Here is a 20,743-nt window from a genome sequence, read left to right as displayed (position 1 = left end):
TTTACACAATTCGCAGATAAGTTTTAAAAAAGACTTTTTATTAACAGTTTAGAAACAATCTTCTCCCTTTTCCACACATTACACACATCACTCCATATTACACACATCACTCCACACACACCTGAAGGACAGTAATGAAAAAGTAAACAACAGAACCGGTAGAGGGGGTGACCAAACGTACATCTTTGTTTCTCATTTTCTTCTTCAGTCAAGGTTGTGAATAAAAGTGTACAATCTTCAGATGACAGTGCAGCAGAAAGATGATACTGAAAGTCTAGAAATACAGATGTTTAGAGTAGATGGTGGCAAGAAGCTCACAGGTTCGAACAGGTTTGTTTTTGGGAAATGGGCTCAACAAAGGTGGATGGAACAAAGGTGAACGGGCTGGTATAAACTTTCAACATTTTATCTGATGAGATGTAAAGCACATTTTGAGATGTCATTCTCAAAATGTGCATAGTTTAGATGTAATTCTGAAGGATTTTCACACTTCCTTTGACTAACATTTTTCCAACATGAAGGCAAAACAAAACAGGTTTCTGCTCACAGAGGGACAACATGAAGCTTGCACTAAACATTCATTTCCAGCTGATCATTATAAATGACTTTCATAAACAATGAAAATTCCATTTACATTTAAAAAGGATGTGTTTCCTTTGGTCAAGCATGCCATTTTGGATTTACTTGTTCAAATAGTGATGGACAAAAGACGGGACATTTTTCAGAGGGAGAAGATCATTAATTCATCTTTAAGAAACAATCCTGTTTGTTTCTCATGTTCACCTCAACTTTGAGTCATGGTTGATGTTTTTTGGCTTATAGTCACTGAACAGAAGCAAAGAAAGAGATGGGATGAGGTATTATGAGATATACATATTCACACAGTCTTTTGAAAGCTGTTTCAATTTGATGTTTTTTTGAAGGGGGCAAAAAATGTTAACCACTTTGAACGGAGTCAATAAATACAACAAAAACAACCTTTAAGAGTTCCGGTTGTTATAGTTCATCCTCTATATGGTTTTCTGATTTACTGCTCTCTGTTGGTTCTGTAAATAAAAAACACAGAATTACTACACATGCAATCTATGAATTACGGTATTTACAACGACGCTCAAACCTATAGATGTGATTTGATATTATATCCACATTAAGGTTTAAAACACTACTGAGAATTACCTGTATCTTCCGTAGTTTCTGCTGGATCTAGTTCAAGTATGGGTTCCTTCTCTTTTTCTTCAGCTGTTGGAGGTTCCTCAGCTGGCTTCACTTCTTCCGCTAAAACGACAGTCAATTACAACAATGATTTACTACTGATTACTAGACTAAACAACTGAACGAAAACCTTAAGATCTATGAAACAGATTGACAACAGCAGACGTAGAGAGCCTCCTCTCACCTCCATCGCTGTTGGAAGGAATGACCTTCTCAGCATCCTCAGTGCTGTTGGCTTTGCCGTTCTCTGTAGATGTGGAGTTCTGGTCTTTAGTCTTTTTTTTGTCCTTGGGTTTGGCGAACTTTGCTTTGTTTAGCAGATAGTTGACCTCTCGGTCCAGCAGGGAGAGTTTAGCTTCAATGTCTTTGGACAGCAGAACAGGTTTCTCTGTTGGGGACAGTTTCTCCTGTGCAGTGACGGTCTCGTTTTTCCATGTCTAAAATAATTTTTAAAAGCAAAGGGTAAGATTAGCCTTAATATTATATTGCATTAGACAAAATATTAAAGGACAAACTTCACATTCACTTGGAACTTGTTCCGTTATGGTTATGACTACCAGTGGGTGTCCAAATATATTTTATTTATTCATTTACAAATGTTAAATCTGTTCATTAGAAAACAAAATATTTATTAAGTGAGTGTTCAGATGCTTTTGGTGCCTATAAATGTCAACAAGTACATACTGTTGTCTCATTGATGACCCTTTCTAATGTCTTCAGCTCCACATCGGTGAAAATCTGGTCATCTTCAGGAATCCCTTTAACACTCCTGTGAACACAGCACACACATATAATTCTCTTTTTTTGTACTTTGTATTTGGTCTGTTACCTTTTCATCACACAAACATACTCAGGCACAGAAGAGCAGATAGTAAAATATTGTGTAAAGTTTGGAGATGGAAATAAGAACATCTCTAAAACATGTGTATTAACTATGTAGTTTTTAATGCAGATTTAGAATCTCTTCACAAACTTATGGCTAATGGAATTCAGAATAGATTAACACATTTAATGAGGTCTCACTCACTTGAGGAAGAAAGTGGAGTGGTTGAGCATGCTGTCCAACGCTGCCAGTCTGTCTGGCCATTTCTTTCTCTCCTCAACTCTGAAGAACATGGATTTGCAAAGCTTCTTCAGCTCCGACAGTTTTTCCTTCAGCTCTTTAGTGCCAGCCGCGTATCCCTCCTCATCCATCCAGTTAGATGTCTCGCTCAGCTTGCCTGAGATCTGCTCTCTGTCTTCTTCAGTCACTACAGCCTGGTACTCATCTTGATACAACTTATCCTACACAAAGATAAAAAAAATAGATTTAAATGTGTTGAAAGAAAATAAGTGTTTGCAAGAGAGCAAAAGATTTAAAGCTGCAATCCACAACTTGCCTCTCTACCGCCATCTCTGTTTAAAGAGTACATAACATGAGATCATGAAAATTACATTTCATACAGTGTGTAATGTTGCCGTGTTTGAAAGTAAGCAGTCTGCCAAATTGTAAATCCGAAGGTGAATGAATAACAAAGTTATTGGCTTGGAAAAAAGGGAGTCGACTCTGAATCACGCAAACGAGTCGTCCCTTGTCCTATTCGCGAACCGCCGTGGATTTATGTCACTACACATTGATTCCTGCCTACGTTTTGCTAGGACTGCCCACGAAAACTTCACTCTTCTCCCCCAAACACTGTAGCTCGTGAGCCTCATTCGCGGTAGACCAATCACAGCAGACTAGACCATCTGACCAATCACATCAGACTAGGCTAGCGAAAAAAACGTTGTGAACTGCAGCTTTGAAAAAAATTATAGGTAAAAATGTTTTAAACTGAAATATGAAAAAACATAAAAGACAAAGGTATTGATAGAAATACAGAATAGATAGAAAAATTCAATAATATACATTTCAAAAGTGCAAGTGTAAATTTTACAAATGTGCCTTAAACCAACTACACATTTCATCTAACTCTCTGAAGATGAACCATTAAAGCCTTAAACCTGACGTTTTGCTCTTGACAAAGACATTTCTGTCACTCTCACGTCATCTATGAGTCACTGCTCAAACATCGGCATGGTAAGCGGAGAGGTTCATTGTACCTGCGTCTCAAAGATGAAAGCCTCTAGGCTGTTCAGGGTCTTTTCTCTCTCGTGTTTCTCCAGATCACGGTCGGTGAGGTCTTGCAGCCTGATATAAGGGAGGAACACCACAGTAAATCCCTTGAGATACCACGCTTACTTTACCCCGCCCCAGTTTCCTCCATCCTGCTCTCGGTTAATTAATCCTCCATATTAATTGATTCTGAGAAACAAGATATTTGTTCTTACTTCTTTTTGGACACTTCCATATCTTCAGGGCTTGGATCAAGAATGTCCTTCACCTCAAGCTCCACTGTGATGTCTTCAGATACTTTGCTCTTTTTCTGTGGTTTCGCTTTTTGATCGGCTTCCTTTTCTTCTGGTTTCTCACCATCAGATTTGTCTTCAGCCTTTTCGCCTTCCTTCTCTCCCTGTGTGATGGAGAGGTAAGAGTTTAGAACGGCCCCAAATTTAGCATTTATGAGTAGAAAAAAATGTCCTGATCAGTTAAAAATCTACATTTTTATTTTATTTTATAAAAAGATTGTTCAATTTGCAATAAATTGTCAAGTTAAACCACCTTGTCAGGCTTGTCAAAAGATTACATTTTGACCATGTCAACTTGCCGGATAAAAACTCACTAAAACATTGTAAACTGTGTGGCTTTGAAACGGTGTTTAGCATATAGGTTGGGTTAGCGTATTAAAATAAAAATTATTTTCAAATAATGAAATGCATTACTTAACAATAATACATTTCAAAAGAGGAACTCTTTTTCATTATCTGTTTGTTTTTTTATTCTGTTAGTTTTCTCATTTTGAGAAGATCTTCCAAGTGTACAACATGATGATTCCGCGTCTGATACGTACTCAAAATTTAAAGAGACAGTACACCTTAAATTGAAATCGCCATTAAAATGGTTTTATGTTATACAACATTTCATCTATGCATTAATTATGTTGTAGTTGGAATTGAGTAAATAACAGAGTGTTAGGTGCGAGTGGTAGGTTGTGCTGCTGTCATTGCCTTTCCTGCATACATGTCCGATTCGCAATTGCGTTCGCGTTCCGTGCATACGCGCCCGTTTCACGCTTCTAATCCTTCCATCTGCCATCCTGCCCACTGCTCCGGGTGTATGTGTGTTCACTACTTGCTGTGCGTGTGTTCATTACTCTCTGGATGGGTTACATGCAGAGGTCACATTTCGGGTATGGGTCACCATATCTGACTAATAGGTCACTTTCACTGAATGGTGAGTAATTATCTCTCCAGCCCATGCGTCCGTTTCGGCCCAAAAAGTACATCGGCCCACCGGGAAAATGCCTGGTATGCCCGATTTCCAATCCAGCCCTGGTTACAGGTCTCACTCAAAATATGTGACGATTCGGTTGAGATGATAAATTAAATCGCAATACATGTTTTGAACAGCAGGGGTCGCAGTGTTTACTGCAAACTTGGATATGCTGATATTTCTTACATGTGTACAAAAATCTAAGAAAAGCACAGAAGTGTACGTCTTTGTTTGTTTATATTAAAGAGACTTTTGTATTATTCATCTTTTCTTTGATTTAAATTAGTTTTAAACTTGCGGTTTAGTTTTGTTATTTGTTAAAAATATTTTACAAAGAAATGTTCAGCATTTGAGAAATAATAAAAGGGCAGTTGTTCATTTATAATTGGTTTAAAAATAAAATCGTGAATAAATTGTATCCCTAGGGTCAGTGAATCTGTATTTTGTATTTAGTGATTGTTTTGCATGCAGATCATCTGTAGTCAGGTGCTACTGCAGGTGCACTGAATGTTGTATAATAACTCGGGAACACACGGTCCAAAAACTCTCTTTAGAATAACAGCCGTTATTCTAGCGTGAGTTATGAAATTCCATAATTATCTGTGCCTTTTCAGAAAGGTGATTATCTGTCTCACCTGAGTCTCGGTGTTATTCTCTTTCTGTTCATCTGCCTGAGGCTCTCCATCTTTCCCCTCCTCTGCCTCAGATTTCTCCGGTTCAGACTCTTCTTGTTTCTCCGACTGTTCCTGATCTTTCCCAGTCACTTCCTCCTCATCCTTGAGTATTTGCATAAAGCGGTTACTCAAATGTCAACCACAAGACTCACGAGTCAAAAACACGAAGAGTCATTCACTGAAGCAGATTTACCGTAGCTGGTTCTGTAATATTTTGATTTGTGTCTGCACTGCCGCCACCAAACAGACTGGAAATGGTGTTTCCAAGCTCTTTAATTCAACAAAACGTTTGAATGAGCGATGAAAGAAATTCTCAAATCATTCATTATCGCAATGTAAATCACACATTCATTCTGTTACCATTCTGTGATTTCAAAACTTACTTGTGAGGGTTGACTCCTCTTCCTTTTCTTCAACGATAGTCTCAAACACAGATTCCACCTGAAAAGGCAAAACTTCAAAGTTAAGGTTCACTTACGTCACAAAAACATGGTGTTTAAAATACATTTGTCTGGGAAACGGAACGATAGATTCTCTACTAAGAAAACTAACCCGATCCAGAAGTAACACCCCACTCTCATCCATGTTAAAATGAGCCTTTATGCCTTTTGATTCAGCATCTGAATGCTTCTCAAAGCTGCTGCCCACTCCAGACAGTTTCACCGTTGTTAGATTCTGAGAGCCAAACACTCTAAAAAAACAAAGCTTGGTTTCATCACGGGCCAAAATGACACAATGGACAGGTATCTTGAGACAGAACTTGGTATTTTACTACAGCAAACAAAACTTAACGGTTCACTAACTTCATGTCCTCTTCGCTGAGGAAGCTAAGGTCTCCGTAGTTGACGTAGAAGACAAAGTCGTCCGTGTATCGGTTAAAAGTGATGACTTTCCTCTGGGGATACGGGGCCATTCTCTGAAACAAAATACGCTTGTTGTGCTTCATGGTCTTCACGCCATCTTCTTCCTCGGCCTCGCGGTTGAACTCCACCTGAGAAAAGACATTGGGAACCATTCAGAGAATACCTTAGGTGTGTTTGCGCTATAGTTTAACCATTTGTTTTTGTTAGATTTTGGCAGATGTCGTCTTCTCCCTCTTACCTGAATTGGAAACACTGCTGCCTCTCTGACCAGGAAAGGTTTAACTTTGAAGGCTTTGCTAAGCGCAGCTGCCTGATAGACGGCACCCATTGCCGCAGCTTCGTCAGCATTGATGTTCTTGCTTAGATCCTCTCTGGAGACAAAACACATCAGACGAAACCATTAACCAGGCGTTAGAAACAGTCCAAACAAAGGGATCCAGGTTTGGCTGGTAGTAAAAGCATATTTTTATTGAGGCAACACAAAAGCAGCAATGTATGATGAAATTTTGAACAAATATTTTTAAAAGCAACAAAAAAAACTAAAGCAAGATTGAGATGATACAAGAAACATACTTTCCCACCGCTTTAAGTAGAACGTCTTGCACTTTGGGAACTCTGGTGGATCCTCCAACCAAAATCACCAGTTCAATTTCATCCTGTTGGAATATGAAGAAAATATAGATTATTTTTAACTCTGCAGTCTTATCTGTTTTCCTGAACAGCTCTGTGTGAAGCCAAATCACTGAGCTATGAAGCTTCTCACCAGGGTCATCTCGGCAGCAGCAAATGCTTCCTTCACAGGTCCTGGAACTCTATCAAACAGATCCTCACAGAGTGCCTCAAAGTCCGATCGAGTCACTTTTGCTTTGAAGTCTATGTCATCCATCAGACCTTCAATCTAAAAAGACAGATATCAGCCATCTTTCACATTTGTAAGTCATACGGTTCTATAAGAAGTCTTTGCAAGTCATACTGTCCTTGTTTCGGTCAACAACAAATATTCAATCTTTAAGTAACAAGAAGTTGGGTCCAGAAGTATGATACAACTAGTAAAACAGGAATGATTTTTTTCATTTAATTTTTGAAAGATGGGGTAACATGCTATTTCATGCATTCGGACTTCTTTACACTGTTGAACGTGCTGGCTTCTCGTGCTTAAGGTCAACTTGTTAAAAAAACAAGTTGGACGTATGACGTAGTATTTCTGTGCTTGATACACTCCTCCAGCACTCCAACTTGTTTCGGAAAGTTTTTTTTAAGTCTGGATCCGTTTCATAACAGGAATCCTATTCCTTTTATTGGCCAATTCTCCTGGAAAAGCACGCCCACGGCAAGGCGAAAGAAAGAGCCCGTCCACGCGCCAAGCGACTAGCGATAGGAAGACCCGCTTATCAAGATTGGCTGCACTGTGGGCCTGCAGCTGCAGCTCGTTACTCTTGTGATAGTGAGAGAAGTTGAGGTGTGTTTGTTTGTTCACGGCATTTCAGTGATGGATGTTATATAAACGTGGGATATAACGCTGGATTTGGAGATCTTTTGAAACCGATAGATGGCGCAGTCCCAGTGCTAAAAGATGCCGGACATGAACCACAGGCCGTAAGTGAAACCAAGTCATATGTCTGTGTTTTGAAGGCAATCGGCGCGTACGTGCATAATGTAAACAACACGAAGGGATAATGCTATGTTGTATTGAGTGCTCGTGCTGTAGTTATGTCCCCCCTGCCTGCCTCCAGCAGCTCGTCTTTTTCCGGAAATAATCGTACAGCTGTATCTCTCCTTTATAAATTTGATCAAACTAAATACCCTTCGAAGATACGATGTATGCAACACTACTGTATAGGTACTCAAGATTAATGAGATTGGCAGAAACTGCGCATGTTACCCCATCTTTAAAGGAGCAATGTGGAGTTCTAGTGGTGAGGTTGTAAATTGCAACCAATGGCTCAGTCCACCCCTCCCTTTCGAAGCACTATGGTGGCTGACAAAAAAACTAAGATGTCGTCACATTGACGTTTCCTTGCCGAAGGAGATAAGATAATTACGAAACGCACTCTGTAAAGCAGTTTGTCCGTTTAGGGCTACTGTAGAAACAATATGGCGAATTCCATGTAAGGAGAGCCGCAGTGGATGTAGTTAGAAATAGCTCATTCTGAGGTAACAAAAACATAACGCTTCATTATGTAACGTCTTTATACACCTCTGAAGACATAGTTATGTATGTTTATTATATTGCATTTCTGTAAATAGATCCTCCAAAAATTACACATAGTACCTTTAAATTCATTATTATATATTTTTTATCAGCATTAAAACTTGAGTGAAAAGTTGATATGAAGGTTAGAATTTCTCAGTATATTTTACATCACTAAAGAAAGGAAATGAAGGAAAGATTTGTTTAATGTGTTTAATCAGATTTGGACATCGTTCTAATGTCCTATATGTCAGTACCTGTGCCGTATGTTCAGCGTTGGCACTCAGCACAGTCTTCAGTCTCTGAGCCTCTTTGAGCAGTTTGGCCATAGCTCGGTGATTCTCTCTCACATCCTTCTTTGACTTCTTCTGTTCGTTAAAGAGTTTGGCAAGATGATCTCGGAGTCTCATCTCCATCTCAAAGCCTCCCAGCGTTCGATCAAACCTGAATATTACAGACAGAATAAACATCATGTGATGGTGTAAAAATATGTGCATGCATCCATGTAACTAACCATCACAGCCAATATAAATGGTGCGGGATACGGTACTACTAACCCAACTCCACGGATCTGAAGCTGTGGCTGGGTGCCAGACTCCTTGGTCTTCACGGTTTGATACGTGACGATGGTGGCTGTAGTGCTGCCTGATCCCATATCATAAAACATGACGTTCTACAAAAAACATGAGTTTGGTTATTTGTTGATGGGTAGTTGACATGGTGTGAAAGCGAAAATATAGGGAAAAAACGAACAATAAAGATAAATCTCTAATATTATTTTATATTATAAATATAAATAATAATATAAAATGATAAACTATTAACAGTTTGTTTTCTAAATTTCATTAAAATCCTCCCAGAAGCACCTGTGCAGTAGAGTTGATGTCCTTCCGCCTAAAGACTCCATAGTTTAAAGCCACAGCAGAATTATCATTGATAAGCTGAAGGACCTTCAGACCCGCCATGTGGGCAGCTTGCAGGACTGCCCTGCGTTCTGCCTGATTGAAATACGCTGGCACTGTGATAACAGCATCCTTGACGGTCTGCTCTGTAAAAGGAAAACAAACACGGAATTAGAAGTGATTGTTAAAATATTCTCATCTACAAGGTTTGTTTGTTCTATTCGAAGTATCCCCTTGTACCTGCAAAGTCTTGAGCCAAACCACGGGAGTAGTTCAACATCATGCCCAAAAGTTCCACTGGAGTGTACTGTATGTCTCTGGATAGCAAATGGCATTTAGTTTCATTGCTTTAAAAAACAAATAACTAACATTTAATGCACCTGCTCCAATACTCACTCAGAGTATTTGAAATACACGGTTCCTCTTTTCTCATCTCTCATCAGCTGGTGCTCAGGGAAATGTTTCTGATACTGTGCCACCATCGGGTTGTCCGCAGTCTTTCCCAAAAGGTTCTGGAGAAATCTGTAAACCACTTTGGGGTTCTTGACAGCCTGTTAATGTATAAATATGTTGATGCAATTATGGTCATTAAACGTGAGAATTTTATTTACATGATTGAATTATATAGGAAAAGGACTTACCACTCCTAAAGCACCATCACCAAATAGCCTCTCGTTTTCCTTTAAGCACACAGCTACTGGGGTTTTCCGCCTGGACTCCCTGCAAGAAATGAGATTGAAATGACCAAACAAACAAGCAAAAAGTTCAAATTTACTTGGAAATTTTCATAGCATTACAGGGCTGTGTAGTAACTTATAAGAATGCATTATATTTTACAAACATACTTGTTTAGTATAATCTCCATTGGTACACCGGGTTTAACAATAGCCAGTTTCATCCATTCACTGCCTAAATCCACAGACATCACGGCTACTGATTCTGCAATATAAAAACAAAAAAATCTTATTTTCAAAAGGAGCCTCTTGAATAATGCATTGAGATACAATTTAACACGGACAAAAAGAGACAATTCTCTCTAAAACTGTTAGGATGCGGGTGCAACAAAACAGAATAAAATAATGCTCTTAATTCATTCATTCATTTTATTTATATAGCACAAATAAACACAACAGGAGTTGACCACTGTGCTTTACAGATTCAGAGTTTAAAATGCAAAGAAAAAGATATAAACACAAAATAAGAAAAAAAATCAAAATCATTTGAATGCGGATCAAGAAAGTAAAGCTTTAACCTAAATTTGAATTCATGTACAGAGGTCATGGATCTCAAAGATAGGAGGGAGGCTGTTCCAAAGCCTAGGTCCAACAACTGAAAAAGCACGACCCCCTCTTGACTTTACCCGTGTTCGAGGCTGGGACAATGATGACTATAATGCATTTTATTTACCTGTTTGAGAAGGCAGGCATGCTGCCAACAGGCAACAAACAGCCCATAATGACAGCTTTTCCCTCATTGTGACCTGCAGAGAATAGACAAAGACAACTTTAAAGCGGAGGCAACATGCTATTTCATGCATTCTGACTTCTATACACTGTTAAACGTGCTGGCTGCTTCTCAAACTCAACATGGTCAACTTGTCAAAAAACAAGTTGAACGAATGACGTAGTATTTCTGTGCTCGATTCACTGCCCCGGGGTTCGTACAGGTTTGTAAAGTTATTTTCGAACATGGATTCCCGTTTCGTAACATGGGTGCTTAGTCCCTTATTGGACAATTCTCCCAGAAAAGCACGCCCACGCGTCATCCAGCGAGTGAAAGAGCATCCCCACACGCGAGCGTGAGAGAGAGCACGCCCACGCGTCAACCAGCCAGCGTGAGAGAAAAAGCATGCCCACACGCGAGCGTGAGAGAAAGAGCACGCCCAAGCGTCAACCAGCCAGGGTGAGAAAGAGCACACCCATCAATGCCGCTTTACTCGGCTGACGGAAGTTTAGCCGTGTTTGTTTGCTCACTGCATTTCGGTGATGAATGTTATAGAAACTGTGGATATAACCCTGGATTTGGAGATCGTTTGAAACTGATAGATGGCGCGGTCCCAGCGCTAAAAGATGCCGGACATGTACCGCACTCGGTAAGTCAAACTAAGTCATATGTCTGTGTTCTGTTAGCAATAGGCATGTGTACGTGCATAATTTAAACAACACAAACTTATAGTGAATCAATGCGATGATGTATTGAGTGCTCGTGCTGTAGTTCCGCCCCCCCCTGCAAGCCTCCGGGCGCTCGTCTTTTTCCGGAAATAATCATACAGCTGTATCTGTCTTTTATAAATTTGATCAAACTAAATACTCTTCGAAGATACGAAGTATGCAATTACTACTGTACAGGTACTCAAGATTAATATGAGATTGACAGAAACTGCGTGTGTTACCTCATCTTTAACAGAAAACATGCTAGAGGGCACCATGCATCTTTGACAGGTCAGTAATCCATAAAACAGGAAGTAAACCAAAGTGACCAATATTCTTCAAACCACAATAGCAAAGTAATAATTACTGATATTACAACTATGTCTGACTAGTATTGCATCACTATCCTGATAAACACCATATAGGGACATGTAGGTGGAGACTGCAAGTGTCACAGGTGTAAAAGTGAAGGCATGCATTAGAACATGCTGTACATGCTATTGACTTTCTCTGATCCCACCCACAGGTCTGAGACAAAGCCTTGGAGCACGTGGATAAGAATACAATAATGTAAAGCTTTGATGCTAGATAGAGACCCTACGTGGTCTAGATGCATCCAGGGTCTATCAACACAGGATCTTATTTGGGTATTGGATATATTTTCAAAGTGCAATTTTCTGATTTATCTTAATGTTTACAGCTGAAGTTATCCCTTGATCGATGCAAATCCAGTCAAATATGCAAGAAGGGAAACTTCTAGTTACACAGCCTTCATGACGTATCCCCCTGACCGTGATGGTGTCTGTTCATCCCCCCCAAACTGTCAATTTCACCGGTTGATACTGGACTGCAAACACAGCAGACACTTTTATTGAAAAATGCTCAAACACAAGTACTTAAATGATGTTTTGAATGATGTGCTACATAGTCAATACACAAACACGCACTGGCTAACAACTCAACATCATCCTGCATCTCCAAACATAATGCAACCACCTTTTATCGTAGCACAAATACCCAAACTCTCATATCTCAAACAAAGAAATAAAGTGATACAGCATGGCACTTACCTTATGTCAGATGAAGTTTATAGTGGTTCCAGATAACGTAAACTATCAAACACACCCTGACACCTGAACAGCAACACTTGTGAAATGCTTATTAAAACTTTTCCGTATTGATCCTAGATGTCAAATGTCTTTCAGTTGCTAAAATGATAGCATGAAGCAGCAATGCTGTGTGAGCACACTAACGTCACCTCGCTCGTTTGGTTTTGCTCTTGCAATCACCGGCTTGCTCTAACACATTGGGCCCAGAACGCGGCGTGATCTTATTGGATCCACACAATTCGCAGCTTCGCGAGTCTCACTGATGGTAAATCCCGCCCCTTCATCTCGAAATGGAGAGCGATGATTGGTCCACGTGCCAGCCTGCGTGCACTAGTGGTCAATCGTGTATTTAAGAACGGATCTGATTGGTCCACGTTAAATAGGAAAAACATAACGTCTGTGCGACTATTTGTAGTTTTTGATGTCGCGTCGTTGTAGTTCACTACATTTTTATTGTATTAGTTTTAAATTATTTTAGCAATATTTTATATTCACAAGATGGTCATGCTCATGGGCAAAGTTCATACTCATTCTTTCAGCGACAATATATAATGGGTTTAAAAAATGTCCAAATAGATTAATACATAGATTAAAAAACAGATCTAAAAAGCCAAAGCCAAATAAAAAAGCTAAAAAATCCGCCAATCTTTTGAAGAATGTGGGATATTCAAATTATAAAAGTTTGCTGTGATAAGTTTGTTTTCGTTGGTTTATTTTGACAAGGGGCTGGGGAATTAATAGTAACTTAACGTTACGTATTAACCATAAAGGGATTTTTAGATCGATGTCCAAGCTAAAACAGAAGTAACGTTAGAGCCTGCCCCTGCTCACATGACCGTGCTGTAAGTCACATGATATTGCTAAACAGGAATCGCTTTGAAAATGGCAGCGTTCCTACAGTGGAGACGATTTGTGTTTTTTGATAAAGAAACGGTGAAAGATCCTAGCGAAAATGGGAAGAATTTTCAGCTACCGCTGGGTATATCGGCTTGCGATTCGGGCCGAGGACATGTTGTGCTTGGAGATATCCTTAAAATGCTAAAGTTTTTCATATCGCTTGATAGCAATGATGACACTGCCAAACAATAATTCCAGTATTTCAATATATTCGAATAAGAGCTTTAATGCGTTAATGCAATTGGCAACCGTGTAACGTTAGTTGATATTTGCACATACTAGACGTGTTTCTGTTAACATGTACGCATGCCATACAGTTATGTTTCTTTAACTCATTTATTGCACATATGGATGGACAGATTTGGTTTTTAACCCGCTCCCTTCAGCTCTCCAGCTTTCAAGCTTATAAACTGCGCGTGACACACCTCTATCAGCTGAAACAACACAACATCCTGGTGTCGGTGGGTGAGGATGAGCAGGGCATTAATCCTCTGGTAAGAATTACGGTCTTCTAAAGCTAAATTTGAAATGCAAGTACCAGTGTATCCAATATCTTGATCTAAGTGAATGTGTTTCTGTGTGCACGACAGGTGAAGGTTTGGAACCTTGATAAGAGAGACAGCGGCAGTCCACTGTGTACCCGCATATTCCCTGCTATTCCTGGAAACAAACCCACTGAAGTGTCTTGTCTTAGTGTACATGAAAACCTTAATTTCATGGCTATAGGTAGGAGATTTAATTCACACGTGTTGTCTTTGGCTCTTTTTTTTGCAATTAATGTAAACAAACAAAACAAGTTACATCTGCTTGAATATCGATTGTTGTCTTATTTTGCTTCCACAAAAAAAGCAATTCTTTTAATATCTGTATTGTATGCTCAGGTTTTACAGATGGCAGTGTTGTGCTGACCAAGGGTGACATCACCAGAGACAGACACAGTAAAACCCTCAGCCTCCCTGGGGGCAACTGTCCAATCACAGGCCTGGCTTTCCGGCAAGCTGGCAAAATCACGCACCTGTTTGTTGCCACCTTAGAAAAAGTGCAGGTATGCATTACTTTTCCCCCTGCGTTTTTCAAATAATATAGAACTAACAACAGCACTCATGTTGTGTGTGTCAACAGTGTTACACATTGTCGCTGAAAGAGTACCCGCGTGTAGAATTGGACACGCATGGCTGCGCTCTCCGCTGCTCTGCGCTCACAGACCCGTCGCAGGACTCTCAGTTCATAGTGGCCGGAGATGACTGTGTGTATTTGTTCCAGCCGGATGAGAGAGGACCCTGCTTTGCCTTCGAAGGGCACAAACTTCTGACTCACTGGCACAGAGGATACCTACTTATGCTTACAGACAACAACAAGTCACCTACCAAGTAGGACGTTTTTGTATTGCTTAAATCATTTGTCTTTCACTTACCATTTAATTCCGTTTAAAATCCTGCAAAATGTTTTTTATTTTGGTCAGATCTGATTATGCCAGTGGAGGGCCGTCCCCCACAGTGAAGCACACCCTTACCATATATGACCTGGACAACAAGTTCATCGCATATAGTGCTGTATTTGATGATGTCATTGACGTTTTGGCAGAGTGGGGCTCATTCTACGTGCTTACGAGAGACAGAACAATGTACACGTTGCAAGAAAAAGACACACAAACCAAGTTAGAGGCAAGTAACTAAAATGTAACAAAAAAGATTATTTGCAAGAAAATATCAGTACAGTATTAAAAGGTTAAATGTTGCATTACTTTGAAAAGCTTTTTTTTAAATAACATTAATTGCTTTGTGATGATGATTGGCAATTAACTATTGTCTGTGTCTTGTAGATGTTGTTTAAGAAAAACCTGTTTGTGATGGCTATTAACTTGGCTAAGAGTCAACACCTGGACAATGATGGTCTGTCTGAGATATTTAGGCAATATGGAGACCACCTCTACAATAAAGGGGATCATGATGGAGCTATTCAACAGTATATTCGGTAGGTGTATAAATGGTATTTCTGAAATTCCTAAATTTGTGACCCTGTCTGTGAAATCCAGGCTAAAGTCTCATAATCTAATAAAATTTTGATCATCGAAGGAGTGTGTTTATTACTGTAAATTATAGATTACATGATAGAATTTGAGATACAGTACTCAAGTTGTTATTTATAACACTGAAATTAATTATTTTAAATAATGAAAATAAATTTCTGACAGAATGTTTTTTAATTCTGCACCAAAATTTTTAAGAATTTGGCTTCCTGAACATTCATATCAATCTTTGACATCTCAGACAATATTAAAGACATTATATTTTATAAGGCTATATTTTCTCAGAATGTTCTTTACATTATGTAGAGTTAATTTATGTAGAAAACAGTAAATCATAAAAAATGGTCACATTTGTTTTTTTAGAATTTTAGAATACGGACATTAAAGGGATAGTTCACCCTAAAATTCTGTCGTCATTTACTCACCCTCAGGTTGTTCCAAACCTGAACACAAAGGAAGTTATTTGGAAGAATGTCAGTAACCAAACAGATCTCATTCCCCATTTACTGCCATAGTAAGGAAAATAAATACTATGGGAGTCAATAGGGGATGAGATCTGTTTGGTTACTGACATACTTCCAAATATCTTTATCCTTTGTGTTTAGTTAGGGTTAGGACAGGTTTGGAACAATCTGAGGTTGAGTAAATGATGACAGAATTTTCTTTTTTTGGTGAACTATCCCTTTAAAGACTATTCTACTGTATTAGTAATTTAAAACCGTAAACACACACAATGTCACAATTTCATGTTGTGCTCCACTTTGTTTTTCAGCACCATTGGAAAGCTTGAACCCTCATATGTAATTCGTAAATTTTTGGATGCGCAGAGGATACATAACTTGACGGCGTACCTACAGGCCCTCCACAGACAGTCTCTGGCCAACGCTGACCACACTACTCTACTGCTCAATTGCTACACTAAACTGAAGGACAGCTCCAAACTAGAAGAATTTATAAAGGTCTGCTGAAAAAGAATTTTTGGGTGGCACCTTTAGGCATTTGAATACAGTCTTGACAATGAACAAAAAATTATTTTACACGTGTGTGTCTCCGAATGTAGAGCAATGAAAGTGAGGTGCATTTCGATGTTGAAATCGCCATCAAAGTGTTGCGGCAGGCTGGTTACCACAGTCACGCTGTGTTCCTGGCAGAGAGACACATGCATCACGAATGGTACCTGAAGATCCAGCTGGAGGATTTGAAGGTGACCTGTCTAGTTTCTCAACGTTGCTTTTTCACTTTGTCCACAACAAAATCTGCCCTGTTAAATTTCCATATTTTTTTCCTCAGAATTATCAGGAGGCGTTACGCTACATAGGAAGATTGCCATTTAATCAGGCGGAGAGTAACATGAAGCGATATGGTAAAACTCTAATGCACCATGTACCCGAAAGCACAACCGTCCTGCTAAAGCGCCTCTGCACAGACTATCAGCCCAGCAAGGACTCGACCGATAGGGACAGTCTCGACAAGACAGCGGGAAAGGTAATTCAATTGAAGTGATATTAGTGTCATCCTGATAAAATATACTGAAGAACATAGTGAGCTCAAGATTTTCTTTCATTCCTCTTTGTTCTGACACTGACAAATCCCAGGCCAATCCCGAAGAGTTCATCCCTGTCTTTGCCAATAACCCACGGGAGTTGCGAGCGTTCCTAGAACACATGATAGAGGTGGATCCGCTCTCTCCCGAGGGGGTTTATGACACTCTTCTCGAGCTCAGACTGCAGGACTGGGCACACGAGCAGGATCCAGAGGTAAAACATGTATTTATTGCTAGGCATGTTTGGGAATGTCCAAAGAGCTCTGCAAATGACTGATGAAAACGTCTTTGTCTCATTGTCTGGCAGAAAAAGAGAGTCCTGCAGGAGGCAGCATTGTCTCTGCTGAGGAGTGACAACACCGTGTTTGACAAGGCCCTGGTCCTCTGCCAAATGCACAACTTTAAAGAAGGAGTGCTGTACCTTTATGAAAAGGGCATGCTGTGCGTGACTGTCTTTTCTCTTACTAATTCAGAAAAGAAACAGTGTTTTTCTAGCAACAATTATAGATTTGAAAGCACCCTTGGCATGCAATTAAAGTCAGAGTTATTATAGTTTTGTTTTCAGTTTTATTGTAGTTTCATTTATATTTTGAACTAGCTTTTATTTTTAGTTTAGTTTTTGTTCATTTTTGTTTTATTTTTAGCAGTTTTAGCAATTGTCTTTTGTCATTTTATTTATTTATTTATGTTTTATGATAGCATTTACGTTGAATTTATTTTATTTTATAGTTTACTTATTTAAAAAAAATTACTTTACATTTTTCAGTTTATTCCCTAAGTAATAAACTTACTTTTTTTAAGTTAAAAAAATGAATGTATGAAGTGTGCATAACGTTTGGAGGCCATTTCATAGAAAAAGATAGAAATCTCTGCCCAATTTCCACCCCCCCCGGATATATAAAGAAAAAAAGTAGTCCATTAGACTGTATTTCACTCATATTTAAAGGGATAGTTCACCCAAAAAGGAAAATTCTGTCATCATTTACTGACCCTCAGATTGTTCCAAACCTGTATCATTTCTTTGTTTTGCTGAACACAAAAGAAGATATTTCGAAGAATGTCAGTAACCAGTAAGAGATCTGATCCCCCATTTACTGCCATAGTAGAGAAAATAAATACTATGGGAGTCAATAGGGAATGAGATCTGTTTGGTTACTGACATTCTTCCAAACGTCTTCCTTTGTGTTTAGCAGAACAAAGAAATGTATACAGGTTTGGAACAATCTGAGGGTGAGTAAATGAGAGAATTTTCATTTTTGGGTGATCTATTCCTTTCATGACATTACATCTTCTAAATTATCTAATGAAAGTGAATACTTCATAGTGACTGAACTGGGCTTCTCTGTAGATACCAGCAGATCATGCATTACCACATGCAGAACGAAGAATATGGAAAAGTTGTAGAGGCCTGTAAGCGTTATGGTGACAAGGAGGCGTGTTTGTGGGAACAGGCACTAGGCTACTTTGCACGCAAAGAAGAAAACTGCAAAGCTTACATCAGCGAAGTACTGCAGCACATCGATCAAAATAACCTGATGCCTCCACTTCTGGGTAAGAAGAAAGTGCTTCTGACTTCTCCATTTCACAAAGTTCAAAAGGTTGATTTTAGTTCGTTTGTGGTTTTCACACGTCGAAACTTAACTGCCTAAATGTTTAACACATGCTGCTTTCGGTCCTGATGTAGAAGGATCTTGGCCCCTGACTGTTTTACTTTACTGTGACATTTACATCCAGTGCATTACTGTGACTGCCCCAATGCACCTTACTTTTTATTTAAAAGTGGAAAATATTTTCTTACTGAATTTCTCTGTCACTGCTATGCACCAGTTCAACATGGTACAATAATGTTGATCCTGATGAACTCCAGTTCATAAAAATGTAATATATTCCATATTGTTAAACATAATTAAAATCTAACTCTTTTTGACTACAGTGGTGCAGACTTTGGCCCATAACTCCACAGCCTCTCTGTCAGTCATAAAAGACTATTTGATAAATAAACTAGAGAGGGAGACCCGGCAGATTGAAGAAGATGAAAAAAAGATTCGACAGTACAGAGAGGAGACAGCCCATCTGCGAGCTGAGATCCAGGAACTCAAATCTTGGTGAGCCTTGTATCCAGTTGCTGTCATGTGGTTACTGTTCCACAATAGTCCCTGATAGGGGTCTTTTGAGACACAGTTAGACATTACTCACTGTATTTCTGTAAGTCCCAGAGGTTTATCAAAAAAAATTGAAAATTGATATTCTTGCTCATTCAGTGCAAAGATTTTCCAAAAGACCAAGTGCAGCATGTGCAACAGCCCACTAGAGTTGCCTTCTGTGCACTTCCTGTGCGGCCACTCGTTCCACCAGCACTGCTTGGAGAGCTTCGCTGAGAGTGAGGCCGAGTGTCCCACCTGCACCCCTGAAAACAGGAAGGTCATGGACATGCTGCGTGCACAAGATCAGAAACGAGATCTTCACGACCATTTCAATAGACAGGTGCTCATTTTCCTCCTGCTTTTTAAAAAACATTTGTAACAAAGTTGCTAGTGTCAACAACCACAGAACTCTTCAATCATAACATCATTTTAGTTCATTTGCCATGGTTTCCCTCTGAAATCTAAGGGGTGATAAAACGGCACTTTGGATTTCCAACATTTTGAATTTTGGCTTAACTTCTTGGCTTACGAATTCATGAGACATGACAATATGTACGAACAAAACAAAGGCTCCAAATATTGCAAATAACAGACATTATGTGACTCATAGATGAAAAACTGACCTTCTATAAAATCCAAACATTCCAGAACGAATCCATGGCTTGAAAACAGTAATTTGTATAAAAATGTTAAGACCATAAACTAAACAGCTACTTTGCCAGTGTTAGTAAACTATTGTCTCTTATATGTAAGCTGTAATGCAAGTGATAGTTTAGTCATTGAATCTTTTTTCCTCACTCATAGTTGAAATCTTCCAACGATGGCTTCTCGGTGGTCGCTGACTATTTTGGCCGTGGAGTGTTCAACAAACTCACTCTGATAACAGATCCTCCCGGAGGCAAGAGCGGCGCTGTGAATCTAGATGCTGAATTCAACAGAGATCTGCTCATTAATACTAAGAGGCATGCTTGAAAGCTGAACTGGAATTAGAAATACTGATTTGGGGTCAGATATCTGACCTTCTATAATGGTCTCGGTGCAAAAAGTAAAGCTGGTCCAGAGACAGCTTTATACTAGTGCTCTTGGGACAAATTTTCAGTAATTGTTTGTCCATGTGTTGTCGGTGTCACACATGGGTTGAAAAGTGAAGAGCAGGATGGCAGCTTTTGCAAGACCACTCCATCTAACGTTAGTGTGCAAGATAAGATCGAAATGAAAGGAAACAGACACAACGGGACTTTTGGGGGTGTAGAAATACTGAACAAAAACTTGGCGCATGTTTTTAAGGCTGTCAAGTCTGTAAGTCAACTATTATCTGCAGCACTTAATTTATGTATGATATTTTATTAAATATATCGGAAACCCTTACTCATTCAGAATAATACCAATAGAATCATTTCCCTGTATGTTTGTCATTACTAAATAAAAAACATGTTACTGTTGACTTTGTTATATATCCATCTCTTGAATTTATTGAGAAACTTGTCATGTTTTTAAAGAATCGTACAAATTTACACATTACTGTCTTTTCTATACAAAAATGCAGCTTTAAAGCAAAACACAATGGTTCGGACTGTAAACTAGATGAAAGTTGAGCTAAAAGGCTGAACCAGCATGGAAAGTATCTGAAAACCACATCCTGCATTAGAGTTCATCCGTATCGCCACAATTGTGTCT

At 39.1% G+C, this 20,743-nt stretch overlaps 2 protein-coding genes across 2 annotated transcripts; one reads left to right on the top strand and one right to left on the bottom strand.

Moving 5' to 3' along the window:
• Positions 1-17: 17 nt before the first annotated feature.
• hyou1 (hypoxia up-regulated 1) lies at positions 18-12,672 on the bottom strand. The gene is made up of 24 exons (XM_057321690.1): positions 12,415-12,672; positions 10,602-10,674; positions 10,040-10,133; positions 9,836-9,914; positions 9,591-9,745; positions 9,435-9,511; positions 9,159-9,340; positions 8,850-8,965; positions 8,550-8,736; positions 6,865-6,999; positions 6,675-6,757; positions 6,340-6,472; positions 6,042-6,229; positions 5,791-5,929; positions 5,622-5,679; positions 5,432-5,508; positions 5,200-5,340; positions 3,523-3,704; positions 3,295-3,382; positions 2,240-2,496; positions 1,897-1,981; positions 1,397-1,649; positions 1,177-1,275; positions 18-1,046 (listed from the first exon to the last, which is right to left on the bottom strand). Exons 2-24 carry the CDS (start codon positions 10,666-10,668, stop codon positions 997-999), a joined length of 2,925 nt encoding a protein of 974 aa, XP_057177673.1. The 5' UTR covers positions 10,669-10,674; positions 12,415-12,672; the 3' UTR covers positions 18-996.
• A 637-nt stretch (positions 12,673-13,309) lies between these two features.
• vps11 (VPS11 core subunit of CORVET and HOPS complexes) lies at positions 13,310-20,505 on the top strand. The gene is made up of 16 exons (XM_057320988.1): positions 13,310-13,481; positions 13,700-13,844; positions 13,941-14,076; positions 14,232-14,395; positions 14,473-14,720; positions 14,813-15,014; positions 15,173-15,324; positions 16,152-16,338; positions 16,440-16,583; positions 16,670-16,864; positions 16,975-17,136; positions 17,230-17,363; positions 18,271-18,473; positions 18,856-19,027; positions 19,184-19,406; positions 19,871-20,505. Exons 1-16 carry the CDS (start codon positions 13,336-13,338, stop codon positions 20,036-20,038), a joined length of 2,781 nt encoding a protein of 926 aa, XP_057176971.1. The 5' UTR covers positions 13,310-13,335; the 3' UTR covers positions 20,039-20,505.
• Positions 20,506-20,743: the final 238 nt, after the last annotated feature.

Source organism: Triplophysa rosa, linkage group LG22, assembly GCF_024868665.1.
Source record: "Triplophysa rosa linkage group LG22, Trosa_1v2, whole genome shotgun sequence".
Classification (NCBI taxonomy): Eukaryota; Metazoa; Chordata; class Actinopteri; order Cypriniformes; family Nemacheilidae; genus Triplophysa; species Triplophysa rosa.
The sequence above is the reverse complement of the archived record's forward strand: the minus strand, read 5'-3'. Positions and strand labels throughout refer to the sequence as shown.